This window comes from Urtica dioica, chromosome 7 (genome assembly GCF_054948205.1).
Source record: "Urtica dioica subsp. dioica isolate 48M chromosome 7, U.dioica_male_clone48M_v1_H2, whole genome shotgun sequence".
NCBI lineage: Eukaryota > Viridiplantae > Streptophyta > Magnoliopsida > Rosales > Urticaceae > Urtica > Urtica dioica.
In genome coordinates, this window is record NC_142762.1 from 40,472,373 (window position 1) to 40,489,234 (window position 16,862).

Consider the following 16,862-nt stretch of genomic DNA (forward strand, 5'->3'; position numbering starts at 1 on the left):
TGATTTCAATTATTTATTTTTTTTAGGAAAAGAATCCTTAAGAGGTTTGTCACAACATAATATATGATTATTAAACGTAACAATTCGAACATTATCAGCTAGGAAAATATTCCTAAGACTCACAGTTATTTTATTTTTTTTACTAGTGAGAATATATATTTCTATACCAATAATAATGAAGATTTTGTTACAAAAGAAAATAAAATTGCTTTTAAATTCCTATTTCCGCCGAAAATTGACTAAAATTTGAAAAACAAAAGGTGAGAGAACATTTGTTGGCATTCGTTGTTTTACAGAGTGGCGCCATGAAAAGGGAAGGAAAAAAAAAAGTAATAAATAAATAAAAATCAGAAAAGACGAAAATAATTTCCATTTGCTAATCAAGAGCAAGTCAAGAGACGAGCGAGCGAGAGAGTTCTCATTCTCAAACCGAGCGATCTGTTTGGCTGCCGAGAATCTCCGATCGACCGATATCGGAGAAGATGGCGATTCTGTACGGGCTGGTGGCGAGGGGCTCGGTGGTGCTCGCCGAGTTCTCGGCGACGGCGACGAACGCCAGCGTGGTCGCCAGACAGATTCTCGAGAAGATTCCCGGGAACAACGACACGAACGTCTCTTACTCTCAGGATCGCTACATCTTCCATGTCCGCCGTACGGATGGCCTCACCGTCCTCTGTATGGCAGACGAAGTCGCCGGAAGTAAGCACTATTGCCTTCCCGATCCGTTTTCCTGATCGTTTTTTCAATTTCTTATTCTTCCAAGCCTGACTTCGATTTGAATCTAATTTCGCATTTTAGCTTCTTCTTTTTGTCCTCATTGATCGAAATTAGGCGTTTTGTAGTCATCACACAGTTTTATTTACAGCTTTTGGTGAACATTGATTGTTGTGTGTATTGTAGCTTGTACGGAATCACTGGCCTCTGTTTCTATCCATTACTAGGAGATAGATTTTTTTAAAGAACGAATAAATGACTTTGAAATCAAATTATATATCTTTGCATCCACATTTTCCAGGAAGAATACCGTTTGCTTTTCTTGAGGACATTCATCAGAGATTTGTGAGGACTTATGGCCGTGCGGTTCATTCCGCCCAGGCTTATGGCATGAACGACGAATTCTCGAGGGTTCTCAGCCAGCAGATGGAATATTATTCGAATGATCCGAACGCTGATAGGATAAACCGGCTCAAAGGTGAAATGAGTCAGGTGAGAAATTGATATAAGAACAGTTCATAAGCGCTTCAGAATCGTTTAATGCTATGCTTGTTGGTGATCTTTGAATCTACATTTCTCTTGTGGTTTGCGTCTTAATCAGGTTCGGAATGTTATGATAGAGAACATTGACAAAGTTTTAGATAGGGGTGATCGACTAGAGCTGTTGGTTGACAAAACTGAAAATATGCAAGGAAACACCTTCAGATTCAGAAAGCAAGCTCGGCGCTACAGAAGCACAGTGTGGTGGCGAAATGTGAAGCTTACGTATGTTATCTGATCTAAAACCGTAGTCACAGAGTATTAATGCTTATTTTACAAGCCCTCTTCATTGTTTCTAATTGTTGTGGCCTAAAACAAGCATTCATAGGCTTATGTAGCTCTGATAGGAATGATTTGGTTGTTTTTGCAGGATCGCTCTAATAATTCTATTGCTCGTCATCATCTATGTCGTGTTGGCCTTCGTCTGCCATGGAATCACGCTACCTTCTTGTCTGTAGCGAGGCCGATGTATAAAATCGAAGCCTGAGCTCTCAGGTTTTACCCAAGTTTGTCCGGTCTATATTAATATTATTTTTTTTCCTTTTACCTTCTTCGGGTACAAGGTACGCTTATGTCGTGAGTGACAGATTTAGCTGTATTGATGTTTGTTTTGTGAGGGTGAACGAGGCTTATAAGTGTATCCATTTCAAAATCTAGTGTTGCTATTGTGTAGCATAAAATATCTTTTCAGGTCCGCAATTGATTCATATTCCTTCCTCTGTAATATGTGAGTGAAATGTAAAATCTTTGAGAAAGTTCGTTTGTTTGGATTTAGTCATTTAGTGGAGAGTACTTTTCTTTTTAGTGCATATATTAGATTCCTCGGTACACAATGCTGACAAATGTTGATGAAATTTAGGATGTGAAAGAAAAAAAAAAAAAAAAAAAAGGGGGGGGGGGGGGGTATATTCTTAATTTTTACATTATTCCTTTCCCTTAATCAATTTCAGATATTTTCTTGCGCGAAACGGAACTCTCTGTTGTGATTGGTTATGACAGTCGGTTACGTTTTCCTATAAAGGAAGATCCGCTGGTTGGTTGAGTTTCATTAGCGGCACAGGCTGTGCAACGTGTTGCCATTGTCATGGCTATAAATACTCGTTATCTCAGACAAAGCAATTTATATGAGACGACAAGAACATACGTCATTGCTACGGTTTGTATAAAAACAAAATTTACGAACTGAAATGTTTGTCTCATCAAGTCCAACTTCAATTTTTTTTTAGGAAACAGATGTTTTATTTTAAGACCCAACTGGGAAAATGGCCAAATCGGCCTTCAAAAGAGAAATATACAGGGAGGTTTTTTCAGGAAACCAAGTTGCAGTAAAAGTAAAACCAGCATACAAATTGAAATAAGCTAAATGATGTGCAACTTTGTTCCCTCTGCTCCCCGTTTGATCGAAAACTGAAATCAGTCAAAGGAGCGAAATAGCTTCGAGTCGGACTGGATCTCATAGGGGAAGAGACCCCGTCTCTTCGGAAAGATGACTCCGTCGCGTATCGCCGTTGACTCCACACCCAAAACAGTCTTGTTTACCTTCAAGTCTTCAAGTTTTCGTGGAGAAGCTTGTTCCTCATATTCCAAATCTCCCGAAGAACATGTTTAACAGTTGAAATTGGGCAAATGCATTTCAATATATTATATCACTAGTTACTTGAAATTCTATTTTAAAAATTGTTTTAAATGTGGAGTATTGATCAATATACTTATCAAACATCAATTAAAGAAAATTAAAAACTAAATAACATAAATAATGAGAATTCATGTTCTCATTTAGTCCTCAAAGAAAATTACTCGATTTTTTGTTTCCATCGATGAGATAGAAAATTCACTGTACTGCAAGGAGCATCCTAGATAGAATTTTTAACACCGCTAATGAGATGAGCAGGGTGAGAGAATACTTACGAAACAAAGAGAGAAATCAACAGTGGGAACATCTCTAGGCACTCCATTTTTTTTAGTAAGTATTCACTTGTTCTAAGTTACAACTAAATCATCATCTACAACAACACTTAGCTTGTTCAACAAGGCCTCTAACTCCTTCAACGCGGCCTCGTAATGTTCTCGAGACTTAGCCCCTTGCTCCACGACCGGAAGGGCGAGCTCATTCAGATGACTAAACCAGTCCAGAGACGTTCCGGGCTCTCGATGCGGCGAAAAACCGCACTTGAAATCTCTGCTCCATCGGGGCAGAATATAGCGGGACGGGATTTCCTCGACCCCGTTGTAGTTGAGGACGCTCAAGGCGTGCCTGCAGAGATAGCCCTTGTAGTTGAACAAGCTGCAAATGCACCGTATCTCCACTCGGCTCGCGTCGTACAACACCTCGTGGGACTTCACTTCCTTTCCGTTTTCGCCGCCGACCCTCTCTTTGACGACGAAAGTGAGGACCGCCCCGCTGGCGCCGACCCGCCTCGTGTTGAAGCAGCCGTACATTCCCTCGATCTCCGACCGGAACCTCGTGAAGATCTCCTTCGTGTACGCCTTCGACGCCTGGGATTCGAATTTACATCTCGCCTCGAGCGAGCTTCGTGGCTCCGTATCCGCGGCCGCTTCTCTCGCGAGCTTCCTGTGCCGGGCGAGGTCGTACTTGTCGACGAACTCCTTGAACGACGTGTGTTTGTGGACGAACCCGTCGAAGTAAAACGCGGCCGATCCCTCGTCCTCGCGGGTGGGGATCGTTCCGGCGAAGAACACGTCCTTCAGGTAAACCGGGACCCACCGGGACCGTTCCTCGTGCAGCGTCCGGAGCCACTTGTTGTCCTCCAGCCCGTGGCGACTCACCATCTCGCCCCAGTGAGCTTCGAACTCGGAGATTTTCAGCGAGCCGTAGACTGCTTTGTTCAGCTGTGTTTTGATCGCCTCGAACCCTTTTAACCCGCCCAGCTTCTCGGGGACTCTCTGCATTATGTGGTGCGAGCAATAGCAGTGTCGGGCGTCAGGAACGACCTCGGAAATCGCGGCTCGAAGGAGCTCGCACTGGTCGGTGACGATGACTCTCGGACGACGAAGCCCGTTCATGCATTTCAGCCACGTCCCGATCATCCAAACGAAACACTCCGCGGACTCGTGCCCTAGAAATCCACAGCCGAGCAACACGGACTCGCCGTGGTGGTTCACACCCGCGAAGTAGACCAGAGGAATCTCGTACTTGTTCGCGAGGCACGTCGTGTCCACCGCGATTGCATCGCAGAAGTGCCCGTAAGCGTTCCGAGACCTGGAATCGGCCCAGAACACGTTCCTGAGAAGCCCGTCGCCGTCGAAGTCCATCAGGTAAACGAAGCCCGGGTCAGTCAATTTCATCCGGCAAAAGAAGTTGTAGACCGCCTGAGAATCCCCTTCGCCGAGCTCCAAACGCCTCGAGCGCCGATCGGAGCACCCGTTTCTCCGCCCGGATTCGATCTCGGCCGTCCGATACAGCCTGATTGTGTGGAGCTCGGTGACGGGGCGTTCAACTCTCCGAGCCTTCTCGATCATCCTCTTGTGGGACTTGTAGAACCGCTTGGTCTGAGGGCTCACATCGTGGTTGTGACCGAGCTCGACCTCGATGATCCTCCACAGAGTCGAGTCCACGAGCCGGATCACAACCATGGCCGGGCAGCCCGTCCTCGTCTCGGGCCTCGGGTTGTTTGCCTCGCTCTTCTTCTTGAACCCCGCGCTGCTACAGCTCAGCTTAGCTCTGTACCGCTCTTTCCTCTTCGACCTGAACCACGAATTGCTCACACGGATCCCAAACCCTTGATTTCTCGCGTACGCGTTGTAGAAGTCATAGGCTTCCTCGAACGAATCGAACTCCAAACCCACCGTCGGGTTCGGAGGCTCCTTCTTCCCCGGAGTCTCTTCGACCCCGAAGCTGTTTCCGTCGAGGTCGTAATCTTCGTTCTCGTCGAAAACTGGCACGCTGTTCAGACAAACCTCTTCCATTTGAAGAAGCCGCAATCGCGAAACCCTAGCATTGAACTTCAAGCTGCACAGTTATGAGACCTAGGAAACGAAATATCCTCAATCCAGCAACCATGCTCATTTCCGTTCATGAAATTTACCAACTTTGAGGAAAATCAAAATGGAACAAGCAGTTCAAATTCCTTCACTGTTCCAACTTGATCACTGTCGTCGACTAAATTGTTCTGAGTTCGTTTGATCACGGCGATGCTAGTAAACGACTGCGCTCTCAGATGAGGTGAAGAAAGTAATAAATTGCAATCGTTTCGTTCGTCGGAATTTGAGGAAAATCTTACATGTGAATCGAAGACACATGGGTTGAGATAGAAAAGACGATATCCGGGTTAATCGGATCATCAACGAGAAAGTTGTTCACGGCTCGGATCGAAACGAGGATAGGGGGCCCAATTTCGCGGGTTCGATTCACAAGAGAGAGGAGCGTTGAACAAAATATAATAAGGGAAAGAAAGGAAAAATAAAAATAGAAGTTTCTTTTTATGACCCGCCGTGAAGTTAATTTTTCTTTTTCTCCCCTTTTCTTTTCTTTTCCTCGGAATTGTGATTTTTTAGCTTTAAGATTTTCAAGTTTCAACTATAATTTTAAGCTGCAAAACAGTGTGGATTCCAAGCAAAAAACAAACAACCGAGGAAGGCAAAACTTATCCGAGGTCGGCGGATGCTGGTGGAGAGAGCCAAACCCGCCGAGTCCAATGAATATCGTCCCGTGGAATGCCTAGAGTCTAGGCAGTCCCGGTACATTCCAAGACATGAAATTACTTGTCCGCAACGAGTCTTTAGATATGTTTTTCATCTATAAAATTCATATGGCATCTTTGTTGTGGATTGTAAAGGTAGGAAATGGAGTCATTCTTTTTTTTGAAAGATAAATGTGATGTCTCTATTAAATCCTACTCCTCACGGCATATCGATTCATTGGTTCGCTCTGGCGACAAGGAATGAAAATTCACTAGTTTTTATGATAACCCGAATCCAAAGAATTAAAAAAATTTGTGGAATCACTTGCGCAATATCGCATACCTGATCAAGGGCCCTTATGTTCCGTGGGTTATTGGCGGCGACTAGAATGAGATTATTGTCGATGATGAGAAGGAGGGAGACAATCCAAAGACTTGGACTGATAGTTAGCCAGAATAGGATTTCATCTAGGAAAGATTGGACTGGTTTTGTGAGAACGAGTTATGGTTTAATGTGTTCCTTTCTTTGGAGGTTCACAATTTAGCTTACTATGGCTCGGAACACTCACCGATTAGTTTCACTTAGACCCCAGGGGCTCGTTGTTGACGACCCATCAACATAGACAAACGAGGTTCCAATTTGAGGAGAAATGGACCCACGATGTCGAGTGTCAAAATATCGTCGAATGAATGGTCACAATTGAGGGGTGTCTCGGTCGGGTATATCGTCTCGAGTCTCAAGGAGCTTGGTCGTAAGTGATTCGCAAAGAAAGATTTTGTATACGCCTTAAATATCTCGCAGATCGCTATCAAGATTGTCAAACTTAATATAAAAAAAACATGTATTGTTTACATCAATGATGTAGATATTTAAGCACAAATCATGATATAAAATAAACCTTCAACTCTAATTAATATTATTTTCCTTATATAGTTATTGATTCCTATCATCTCAATTGAGTAGAGCCATTGGTACTAACTTTTAATTTTGGGTATCTTAATTGAGCAATTTTATCAGAGATTTTTTTTCTTCTAAATCTTAAACTATCAAAAAGTTATGAATAGACTTGATAGTTGTCGACTTACGAAAATATACTTTTGGCGCATTTTTTTTTTTTTTTTACAAAAATACCCATTCAAACCTACACTAAACCTTTTACACTATCGGAATTCTCTAAACCCATCATAATTCATTGGAACTCATTAAAATTCATCGGATTCTATCATAATTCACCGGTTTCAAACACTTAAAAATTCTAAATTTAAGGGATTACATCGGCTTTGAAAGAAGTTGTTGTTGCTGTTAAATATTATAGGATAAACTCCTATAAAATTAATCCTAATACTAAAGATGGCTATCTGGGTTCTCAAATTAAAAAATTCCTAAAAAATTGGGAGACACAAAACTCATAAACAACCTAAAATCTAAAATCAGTAACACAAACATACATATCAACTTGGTTATACTAATTATTATGGCTCAAACACATATTGGAAAGTACAAATTTTAAAATAAGTCAAAATCTTACAACAAAAAGACTAAAAAGAAACGTGTGAGAAGAAGAGGCGCCAGCATCTTTTCTTCTTGATTGAAGATTAAGAACGGAAAAAAACACAAATTGAAACTTCCTACGAATACAAATATGCATATAATGGTTTATAGTAGTTAATATCAGGCAAACACATCACAATAGTACAGATTTCAAAATGAGCTGAAAATTTTACCAAGGAAAAAATTGAAAATTAACATATGAAAATAAGAGAGATACCCAACAAATCAAAGAAAAAAGGAAAAAAAAAACCTAAAATTGAAGCCGCCCCAAAATGCAAACATACATATAAACTTGTTTATAGTTATTATATTGGTTAATATTGACCAAGCACACATCAAACACTATTAACTTTAAACGAATCAAAATTTTCCCATAAACAAAGCTGAAAATAAAACGTTTGTGAATAAAAGAGACTCCCATCACATCACGATCAAGATTGAGGAATAAAAATATAAAATCGCTTAAACATGAATGCAAACTTCTATTAAAATTGAGATATAAATTTTAATCACTTAATTTTCGAATTGTGTAACATATAATTGCTATTAAGAAAATAAAAAGTAAACAATCATGTGTATTAAGAATTGCTGTATACATTCGATTTCGCTTAAGTTATTACGATTTTTGAAGTTTTGTTCAATTTAGAAATTATAGGATTTAATGTGGCTTACTTCGTGCATGCAATGCATAATAAGATACATTACAAGATACATTACAATGAATAACGACGCTTACCGACATAATTGTATTTTTTTTTTTCTATATGCCTTTATCAACATGTGACATCTCAAGATCGTTAACAAAATCCCACAACCTAATCGAAGGCATTTGAAATTTGTTGTATTTATTTTTTATTTTATGTCGTCATTTTTCAAACAATGGTTGTTATTTGTCATTCCACGAAATATATTGGTTGTTTAATGTTGAAACTGTGGTACTATTAAATGTTATGCTTTGTCATTTATTTTATTTTTATGTGTACTCACTATTACAAAATGATCTTTTAAAAATGACAAACTTGAAAAGTGTCAAGTCGCTTCTAATTAGAAGTGCTGTTTTATTTTTAGTAGCGATTTGTTACTTTTAAAACAATTAATAAAATTTCCAAAAAATAAGACTCATTTTGAATTTTTTATGATATTTTTTAAAATATTTAATAATATTTCTTAATCATAATATCTTTGATGTTTTGTAATATTTATGCGAGATTCGATGATTTTCGAGAGAAATGTAATTTGTTTGGAGAGAACACGAAATAGTATATTTAAGTTACATATACTTTTTTAATCACAATTTCCAAATTTTACAATCAATACATAAAATTTAGAATACAACATAAATTCAAATTTCTTAAAACAATATCTCACCAATAATGTAATGATATAATTTTACACTAAAACAAGTATTGATTTTACAATAATATAAAATACTATATAATCCCCAAAAAAATATCAGTCTCATCGTTCGTTTTTCTGCTCAAAAGATCATATCATAGGCAATTCACCTCGAGCACGTGCGTGTCTCAAATGCACGTGTCACATTTATCGCTAGGATATCGAAAAGAACCCATGATATCTACGGTTGAGATACATCCATCTTTTTTGATAAAAAAAAAAAAAACAGAGATACATCCATCTTCAGCTTCGCGTTGAATAGAACTATTACTCCACATGAAGTTCCACGCTAACTATCGTGTACCTCAACTCAAGTACGTCAGAAAAAAACTCCCATTTTTCTTACCCTCTCACCACACACACCTCCCCTCTATTCTCCTCCTTCCTCTTCTCCTCACTCTCTCTCTCTCTCTTTCTGATCGTATAAATATAAAATAACAAACAATAAAACTAAAAAAGAATAAAAAATTAAAATCATTAGAAAGGAAAAAACAAACCAGAGAGAATAAGAGAAAGAAAACACAAAACCCTCGAAAACCTAGACAAACAAACGCAGAGAGCGAGAGAAAGATAACGGATTGGCAAAAATGAAGCAGAGCTCATCGTCTTCCGAGGCCGTCGCGTCGTCGTCATCGGCTACTTCGGCGGCGGTGGGCGACCAATCTCATCCGGCGACGTCGTCTTCTCCGGCTGCTTCGGCGGCGGTGGAGGACGTAGCCGCAGCGGCGAGGGACGGCGGCGGAGGCGGCGCGGCGCAGGAGACGGTGACGGTGGATCGGCGCGGAGCTCACTCGGCGGTTTGCCGATGGACGCTCCAGAATTTTCCGAGAATCAAAGCTAGGGCGTTGTGGAGCAAGTACTTCGAGGTCGGAGGTTACGACTGTCGTCTTTTGGTTTATCCCAAGGGCGATTCTCAGGCCTTACCTGGATATATCTCAATCTACCTCCAAATCATGGACCCTAGAGGGACGGCCTCGTCGAAATGGGACTGTTTCGCGAGCTATAGGCTTGCTATCGTCAACCTCGTCGATGAGTCCAAAACCATTCACAGGGATTCCTGGCACAGGTTCTCCACCAAGAAGAAGTCTCACGGCTGGTGCGATTTCTCTCCCTCCTCTTCGGTTTTCGACCCGAAAATGGGGTATTTGTTTAACAGCGACTCGGTTTTGATAACCGCTGATATTCTGATTTTGGATGAGTCGGTGAGCTTCTCGCGGGACAATGAGTTGCAGTCCACGTCTGGCTCTCAGGCTGCGTCTGGGTCTGTTGTGGCCGGGCCGGTTTCGGATGTTTCCAATGGGAAGTTCACTTGGAAGGTTCACAATTTCAGTTTGTTCAAGGAGATGATTAAGACTCAGAAGATAATGAGCCCGGTTTTCCCTGCCGGGGAGTGTAATTTGAGGATTAGTGTTTATCAGAGCTCGGTGAGTGGGGTGGACTATCTGTCCATGTGCTTGGAGAGCAAGGATACGGAGAAGACTCTGCTGATGTCCGATCGGAGTTGTTGGTGTTTGTTTCGGATGTCTGTGCTGAACCAGAAACCCGGGTCGAACCACATGCACAGAGACTCGTACGGGCGGTTTGCGGCGGATAACAAGAGCGGCGACAACACTAGCCTGGGTTGGAATGACTATATGAAGATGTCGGATTTTGTGGGTCCCGATTCGGGGTTTTTGGCTGACGACACGGCGGTTTTCAGCACGTCGTTTCATGTGATCAAGGAGTTCAGTAGCTTCTCGAAGAATGGGGCATTGGTTGGAGGGTTGAGGAGCGGAGGTGGGACAAGGAAATCTGATGGGCACATGGGAAAATTCACTTGGCGGATCGAGAATTTCACCAGGCTTAAAGATCTTTTGAAGAAGAGGAAAATAACCGGTCTTTGCATCAAAAGCAGGAGGTTTCAGATTGGAAATCGAGACTGCCGTCTCATTGTTTATCCTCGAGGTACAATGACTGGATAATTTATATATATATATATATATATATATATATTTTATAACTGTAGCTTTAGTCTGCTCAACATGTTGTCTTGTAACTGTTGACAACTACCTAGTGAAAACTTAAAAGTCGATATTATTCAGATACTTTAAAATTGCGTGATTGTCATTCTTATACAGATCATTGAGGACTAGTACTGTCTCTGTTGTTGTTATGGAAATGCGGTGTTAAGTCAGCTTCTTCTGTAATCGTTTCACGTGAACTTTTTTTGAGCTAAATTTCTATTGACCTCCCGTCATGGCCTGATAAATTAAAGATCTCGTATATGATTGATAATCTCAACTTCTCAAGGTATTATTGAGCTATGACGGGTTATTTTGTTTATCCTTGTCATGGCTGATCAAACTTTTTTAGCTTACACCTAGTGTAGTAGCTCTTTTCCAGACTGTTTAGTTAGAAGTTATTGCATTTGGTATTTTCTGGTGTATAAGAATATCGTAAAAATATTTTAGAGAGGGATTTGACAAAAAATTCTTAAATTTTTGGTGGTATCAGGGCAGTCTCAGCCACCATGCCACCTTTCAGTGTTCCTTGAAGTTACAGATTCACGAAATACTTCCAGTGATTGGAGTTGCTTTGTGAGCCATCGTCTTTCGGTAGTGAACCAGAGAATGGAAGACAAATCCGTGAGCAAAGAATCTCAAAATCGTTACTCCAAAGCTGCAAAAGACTGGGGCTGGAGAGAGTTTGTGACACTCACCAGTCTCTTCGATCAAGATTCTGGTTTTCTTGTACAAGACACAGTTGTATTCTCTGCCGAGGTCCTTATACTAAAAGAAACATCAGTGAGGCAAGATTTTACTGATCAGGAGGCTAGTGGAAGTTCTCAGACTGACAAGGATGCGAAGCAAAGCTCCTTTACTTGGAAGGTGGAAAACTTCTTAGCTTTCAAAGAAATAATGGAGTCACGTAAAATTTTCAGTAAATTCTTTCAAGCTGGTGGATGTGAGCTTCGAATTGGTATGGTTATGCTCTTGCATTCACTTTAAGCAATTAATTACTGATTTTGCTTTGTATATCCCCTTGACATCTCCTCTTGTGCAGGTGTATATGAATCCTTTGACACGATATGCATCTATTTGGAAAGTGATCAGTCAGTTGGTAATGATCCCGACAAAAACTTTTGGGTCAGATACAGAATGGCAGTGGTAAATCAAAAGAACCCTGCCAAAACTGTGTGGAAGGAGTCTTCTATATGCACAAAGACATGGAATAATTCCGTTTTGCAGTTTATGAAGGTTTCAGATATGTTGGAGGCTGATGCAGGATTTCTTGTGCGGGACACGGTTGTCTTCGTATGCGAAATCTTGGATTGTTGTCCGTGGTTTGAGTTTTCTGACCTAGAGGTCAGTTTTTTCAAAGTCTTTATAAGTAGATTTTGTTTGTGGTTACATTAGCATAACCTTGTAACTCAGTGTTTCTTCTGCCATCACCTAATGTTGGTTATTTATACCATAACGAAATAGAGGCAATTTAGCTTAAGATGTAATAACTTTGTGACAATTATACAGAAAGAAACAATATTCAACATTATATGCCTTGGTAGCTGTCTGTCAAGTGTGATCTATATGTCTCTTTGAAATTAGTCTCTTTTTGTTGTTAATTCATTTACCTAAGAGGCTATGTGATCTGTAACTTTTCTAAAATCAGGTATTGGCGTCAGAAGATGATCAAGATGCTTTGACTACTGACCCTGACGAACTCTTGGATTCTGAAGATAGTGATGGCATAAGTGGTGATGAAGAAGATATCTTTAGAAACTTGCTTTCAAGAGCCGGATTTCATCTTACATATGGCGATAACCCTTCCCAGCCACAAGTTACTTTACGAGAAAAACTTCTAATGGATGCTGGCTCAATTGCCGGCTTTCTTACAGGGCTTCGTGTTTACCTTGACGACCCTGCTAAAGTAAAACGCTTTCTTCTTCCGACTAAATTCTCTGGTAGTACCGATGGAAAGAAAGTAGGGAAGACTGATGAATCCTCTCCTTGTTTTATGAATTTGCTGATGGGGGTAACGGTGTTGCAACGGGCCATAATTGATATGCTTTTGGATATAATGGTCGAGTGTTGTCAACCCGTAGAAGAAAGCTGTAATGATAATTCTTCTAATGGGAACTCGAAGTCTACTCCGATCGGAAGTGGAGTTGGCTCTATTGAACCCAAAAAAGAAAATGGAGCTGCGGAATCTGCTCAAAATCCTATAAACGAGAGATTAGAATACAGTGCTGATGAAACTAGTAGTGCTTCTGCTGTACAAAGTTCCGACGTCAAGGAGGTCCAGGAACTTGGGAAAACTATTCCTGGAAAGCCTTCTTGCCCACCAGAAACATCTGCTATTGTTTCTGAAAATGTCTCTCTCCGTTCAAAGGTAAAAATGTTGTTACATGACTCTAATCAAACTGGTTAGTAATCAGTGATGGTGGTTGAACTAACTGAATTTTTCAGACAAAGTGGCCTGAACAATCTGAGGAGCTGATAGGATTGATCGTTAATTCTCTGAGAGCATTGGATGGAGCCGTCCCACAAGGCTGTCCCGAACCACGAAGAAGACCTCAGTCTGCCTCCAAAATTGCTTTAGTACTGGATAGAGCTCCCAAGAATTTGCAACCTGAATTAGTTGCTCTTGTGCCCAGATTGGTTGAGCAGTCAGAGCATCCTTTGGCTGCTCTTGCACTTCTAGATCGACTTCAGAGCCCAGGCGCAGAGCCTTCCTTGCGGACACCTGTAAGATTTTTCTTCATTTGTTCATCTTCTTATTTGTATCTAAAATGCTATCTTATTTTTGAGGGAATAAAGGATACCAGCTATTCTTTTTACCGAATATCATAACCAGAGGACATGGTTTGTTAGTACTTATATGTATGTATGCATGCATGTCTATTTTGTGCCCTATATCATTAACTTGACTAATCTGGTTTTATAGGTTTTTGATGCTCTAAGTCAACTAGAGTGTGGCAGTGAAGTTTGGGAACGAGTTTTATTTCAGTCGTTCGATTTCTTGTCAGATTCAAATGAAGAGCCTCTTGCAGAAACAATAGATTTTATATTCAAAGCTGCAGCTCAGTGCCAACATGTTCCTGAAGCAGTACGGTATCCTGAAACCCTATTCTTTTTACATGTTCTATACGTTTATCAATATTTTTGTTGATATTTTTGTTCCACTGTAGTGAGACTCTTCATCTCTGTTGTAGGTCAGATCCGTTCGTCTTAGGCTAAAAGGATTGGGCCCCAATGTCTCTCCTTGTGTCCTGGAGTTTTTGAGTAAAACTGTTAATAGTTGGGGTGATGTTGCTGAAGCGATGCTTAGAGACATTGATTCAGATAATGATGTTTCTGCAAATAGCTCAACAAGTCATAGCAGCAAGCCTTCTGATCGGTTGAACTCGGCGGATGAACAGGCTTTTCCTGGCAGTCATCATTTTTCTGATATCTATATCTTGGTGGAGATGCTATCGGTTCCTTGTTTGGCTGTTGAAGCTTCTCAGACATTTGAGAGAGCTGTAGCTCGAGGTGCTTTTGTGCCTCATTCTGTAGCCATGGTTCTGGAAAGACGCCTTGCTCAAACTTTGAACCATCACGATCGACTATCGGGCGACAATCTTCAGCCTTCAGAAGCTGTTGCTGAGGGAGACACTGATGAGCTGTTGAAAGTTCAACGTGACGATTTCACTTCCGTCCTTGGTCTCGCTGAGACTTTGGCTCTCTCTAGAGACTCGTGTGTGAAGGGGTTCGTAAAGATCCTTTTCACGTTGTTGTTCAAATGGTATACCCACGAGTCTTATCGAGGGAGAATGATAAAGAGACTTGTTGATCGTGCCACAAGTTCCACAGATACCACCCGTGAAGTGGACTTAGATTTGGATATTTTGGTTACTTTGACGCTCGAGGAACAAGAAATGATTCGACCGGTTTTGAGCATGATGCGCGAGGTAGCTGAGCTTGCAAATGTTGATCGTGCGACTCTTTGGCATCAATTGTGCGCTAGTGAAGACGAGATTGTCCGTATCCGAGAAGAAAGCAAAACTGAAGTCGCCAATGTTATCCGAGAAAAAGCGGCAATATCTCAAAAATTGAGTGAATCTGAGGCCAATACCAGTCGTCTCAAGGTATTTTAAGTTGATAGGGTTAGAAATATGAACTATCTAATGTTGTTGAATCTTGAAGAAGAATATAAGAACTTATACCTATCACTATATGGCAGTCTGATATGAAAGCGGAGATGGACCGATTTTCCCGCGAACGCAAGGAGCTTTCATTACAAATACAAAACATCGAGAGTCAGCTTGATTGGTTTCGCTCTGAGCGAGATGACGAGATTACCAAGCTTACTGGTGAAAAGAAAGTGCTCCAAGATCGTCTACATGACGCCGAATCGCAAATATCCCAATTAAAATCTCGGAAACGGGATGAACTAAAGGTACTAGTTTCCTTATCTTCGCCAGTCACATATTTTCTTATTTTTTATGCCTGCATGGTTAAGGAGTAAGGATTCAGTTTTAAGACTGTCTTAATTTAGTTGGTTCTAAATAATTGGACTAGTAAGAAGGCCGTCTAATTGCATAGATTTTGCTCTTTTTTTATTTTTATTTTTTATTTTTTTTCCTGCTTGTGTTTGTTCTGTGATCATAGTATAGACCTTTCTTAGCTGTTTTCTGGTAAAATTTGAGATCTTTGTTTACCACTGATTATTTGGAGACTCCCGTCTACCAAACTATTGCATTACCTTCGCACTCATCTTATGGCGTGCACTTTCCAGGGGAACAATCGTGTACCTTCAAATGAGTTCTAAATCTAATTAAACTTGTGAAAATGGCAGAAAGTGATGAAGGAAAAGAACGCTCTTGCCGAAAGGTTGAAGAACGCAGAAGGTGCACGGAAACGATTCGACGAAGAACTGAAGAGATACGCGACGGAGAACGTAAGCCGAGAGGAAATCCGACAATCTCTCGAGGATGAAGTTCGACGACTGACCCAAACAGTCGGACAGACTGAAGGAGAGAAACGGGAAAAGGAAGAGCAGGTCGCTCGCTGCGAGGCTTACATAGACGGGATGGAATCTAAATTGCAGGCTTGCCAGGTTTCTTTCCTAATCCCATCCGTCACAAAAAAAAAAAAAAAATCTTGTTTTTTTACACTCGTCTCTTTTTTTGGTGCAGCAATACATTCACACGCTGGAGGCTTCGCTCCAAGAGGAAATGTCGCGACACGCACCACTGTACGGAGCGGGGCTTGAAGCTCTGTCGATGAAGGAATTGGAGACTCTGTCGCGTATTCACGAAGAAGGGCTTCGACAAATCCACACCCTTCAACAGCACAAAAACAGCCAGGTTAGCAAACCGCTCTCGCTCCCTCACAGCCATGTGATGTATCACCAGCAAGCTCCGCCGCCGCCGCAGCCGCAAGTGGTGGTCGGATTGCCTCCGCCGCCGCCGATTCAGAACGGCGTCGGAATCCACAGCAACGGCCATGTGAACGGTGGTGCTGTTGGGCCCTGGTTCAAACATAATTGAATCTTTGGGGCCGATAATTTTCCCTTCTTTTTTCTGTTTTCATTTTTTTTATTTTATTTTTATTCTCTTAAAAAGTTATTTCTTTGGCGTTTTGACTGGTAGAACTCTTGGAAGAATTGGGAAAGAGAGAGAGCGAGGTTGGGTCAGGGCGATATAGCTTATGAATGTAAGGGGGTTCCAAACAAGAACTAACAGTTGCAAATGCCATACAGATTTGCATTTTTTACTCTACTTTTTGTTCTTTTCTCTAAATTCAAATATAGGTTTTTTTTATTTTTTATTTTTATATATGTTTTTATCTTACTTGTTTCAACTTCAAGCTGCTTCATAATTTATGTGTCTTTTGCTGAAGAGAAACGTCTAGGTTTGGCAGGTGCATTCTAAACTATGATCACTCCACTTAAGTTCATTAATTAAGAAAATAAATTAAAACTTTTATTTTTGAAATCCAGTACGAACCCAAGCTTGGTAAATGCAGGACTTTTATATAAGGTGGAAGGAAGCTTATACT

At 40.9% G+C, this 16,862-nt stretch overlaps 2 protein-coding genes and 1 pseudogene across 3 annotated transcripts; 2 read left to right on the top strand and 1 right to left on the bottom strand.

Moving 5' to 3' along the window:
• Nucleotides 1–358: 358 nt before the first annotated feature.
• On the top strand, nucleotides 359–2,028 carry LOC149391589 (vesicle-associated membrane protein 711). The gene is made up of 4 exons (XM_089621254.1): nucleotides 359–699; nucleotides 1,016–1,206; nucleotides 1,316–1,479; nucleotides 1,625–2,028. The coding sequence occupies exons 1-4, from the start codon at nucleotides 483–485 to the stop codon at nucleotides 1,710–1,712; spliced, it is 660 nt and encodes a 219-aa protein (XP_089477380.1). The 5' UTR covers nucleotides 359–482; the 3' UTR covers nucleotides 1,713–2,028.
• Nucleotides 2,029–2,638: 610 nt separating this feature from the next.
• LOC149391590 (protein FAR1-RELATED SEQUENCE 6 pseudogene) lies at nucleotides 2,639–5,615 on the bottom strand (annotated as a pseudogene).
• A 3,587-nt stretch (nucleotides 5,616–9,202) lies between these two features.
• Nucleotides 9,203–16,654, top strand: LOC149391591 (uncharacterized). Of its 2 annotated transcripts, XM_089619072.1 has the most exons (11): nucleotides 9,203–10,785; nucleotides 11,335–11,799; nucleotides 11,884–12,185; nucleotides 12,490–13,209; nucleotides 13,287–13,565; nucleotides 13,765–13,926; nucleotides 14,033–14,947; nucleotides 15,043–15,258; nucleotides 15,658–15,918; nucleotides 15,998–16,168; nucleotides 16,454–16,654. In XM_089619072.1, exons 1-11 carry the CDS (start codon nucleotides 9,429–9,431, stop codon nucleotides 16,541–16,543), a joined length of 4,938 nt encoding a protein of 1,645 aa, XP_089475198.1. In that variant the 5' UTR covers nucleotides 9,203–9,428; the 3' UTR covers nucleotides 16,544–16,654. The 2 variants fall into 2 exon arrangements, with proteins under 2 accessions (XP_089475198.1, XP_089475197.1); XM_089619071.1 differs by having other exon boundaries at nucleotides 15,998–16,654.
• The last annotated feature ends 208 nt before the right edge of the window (nucleotides 16,655–16,862 follow it).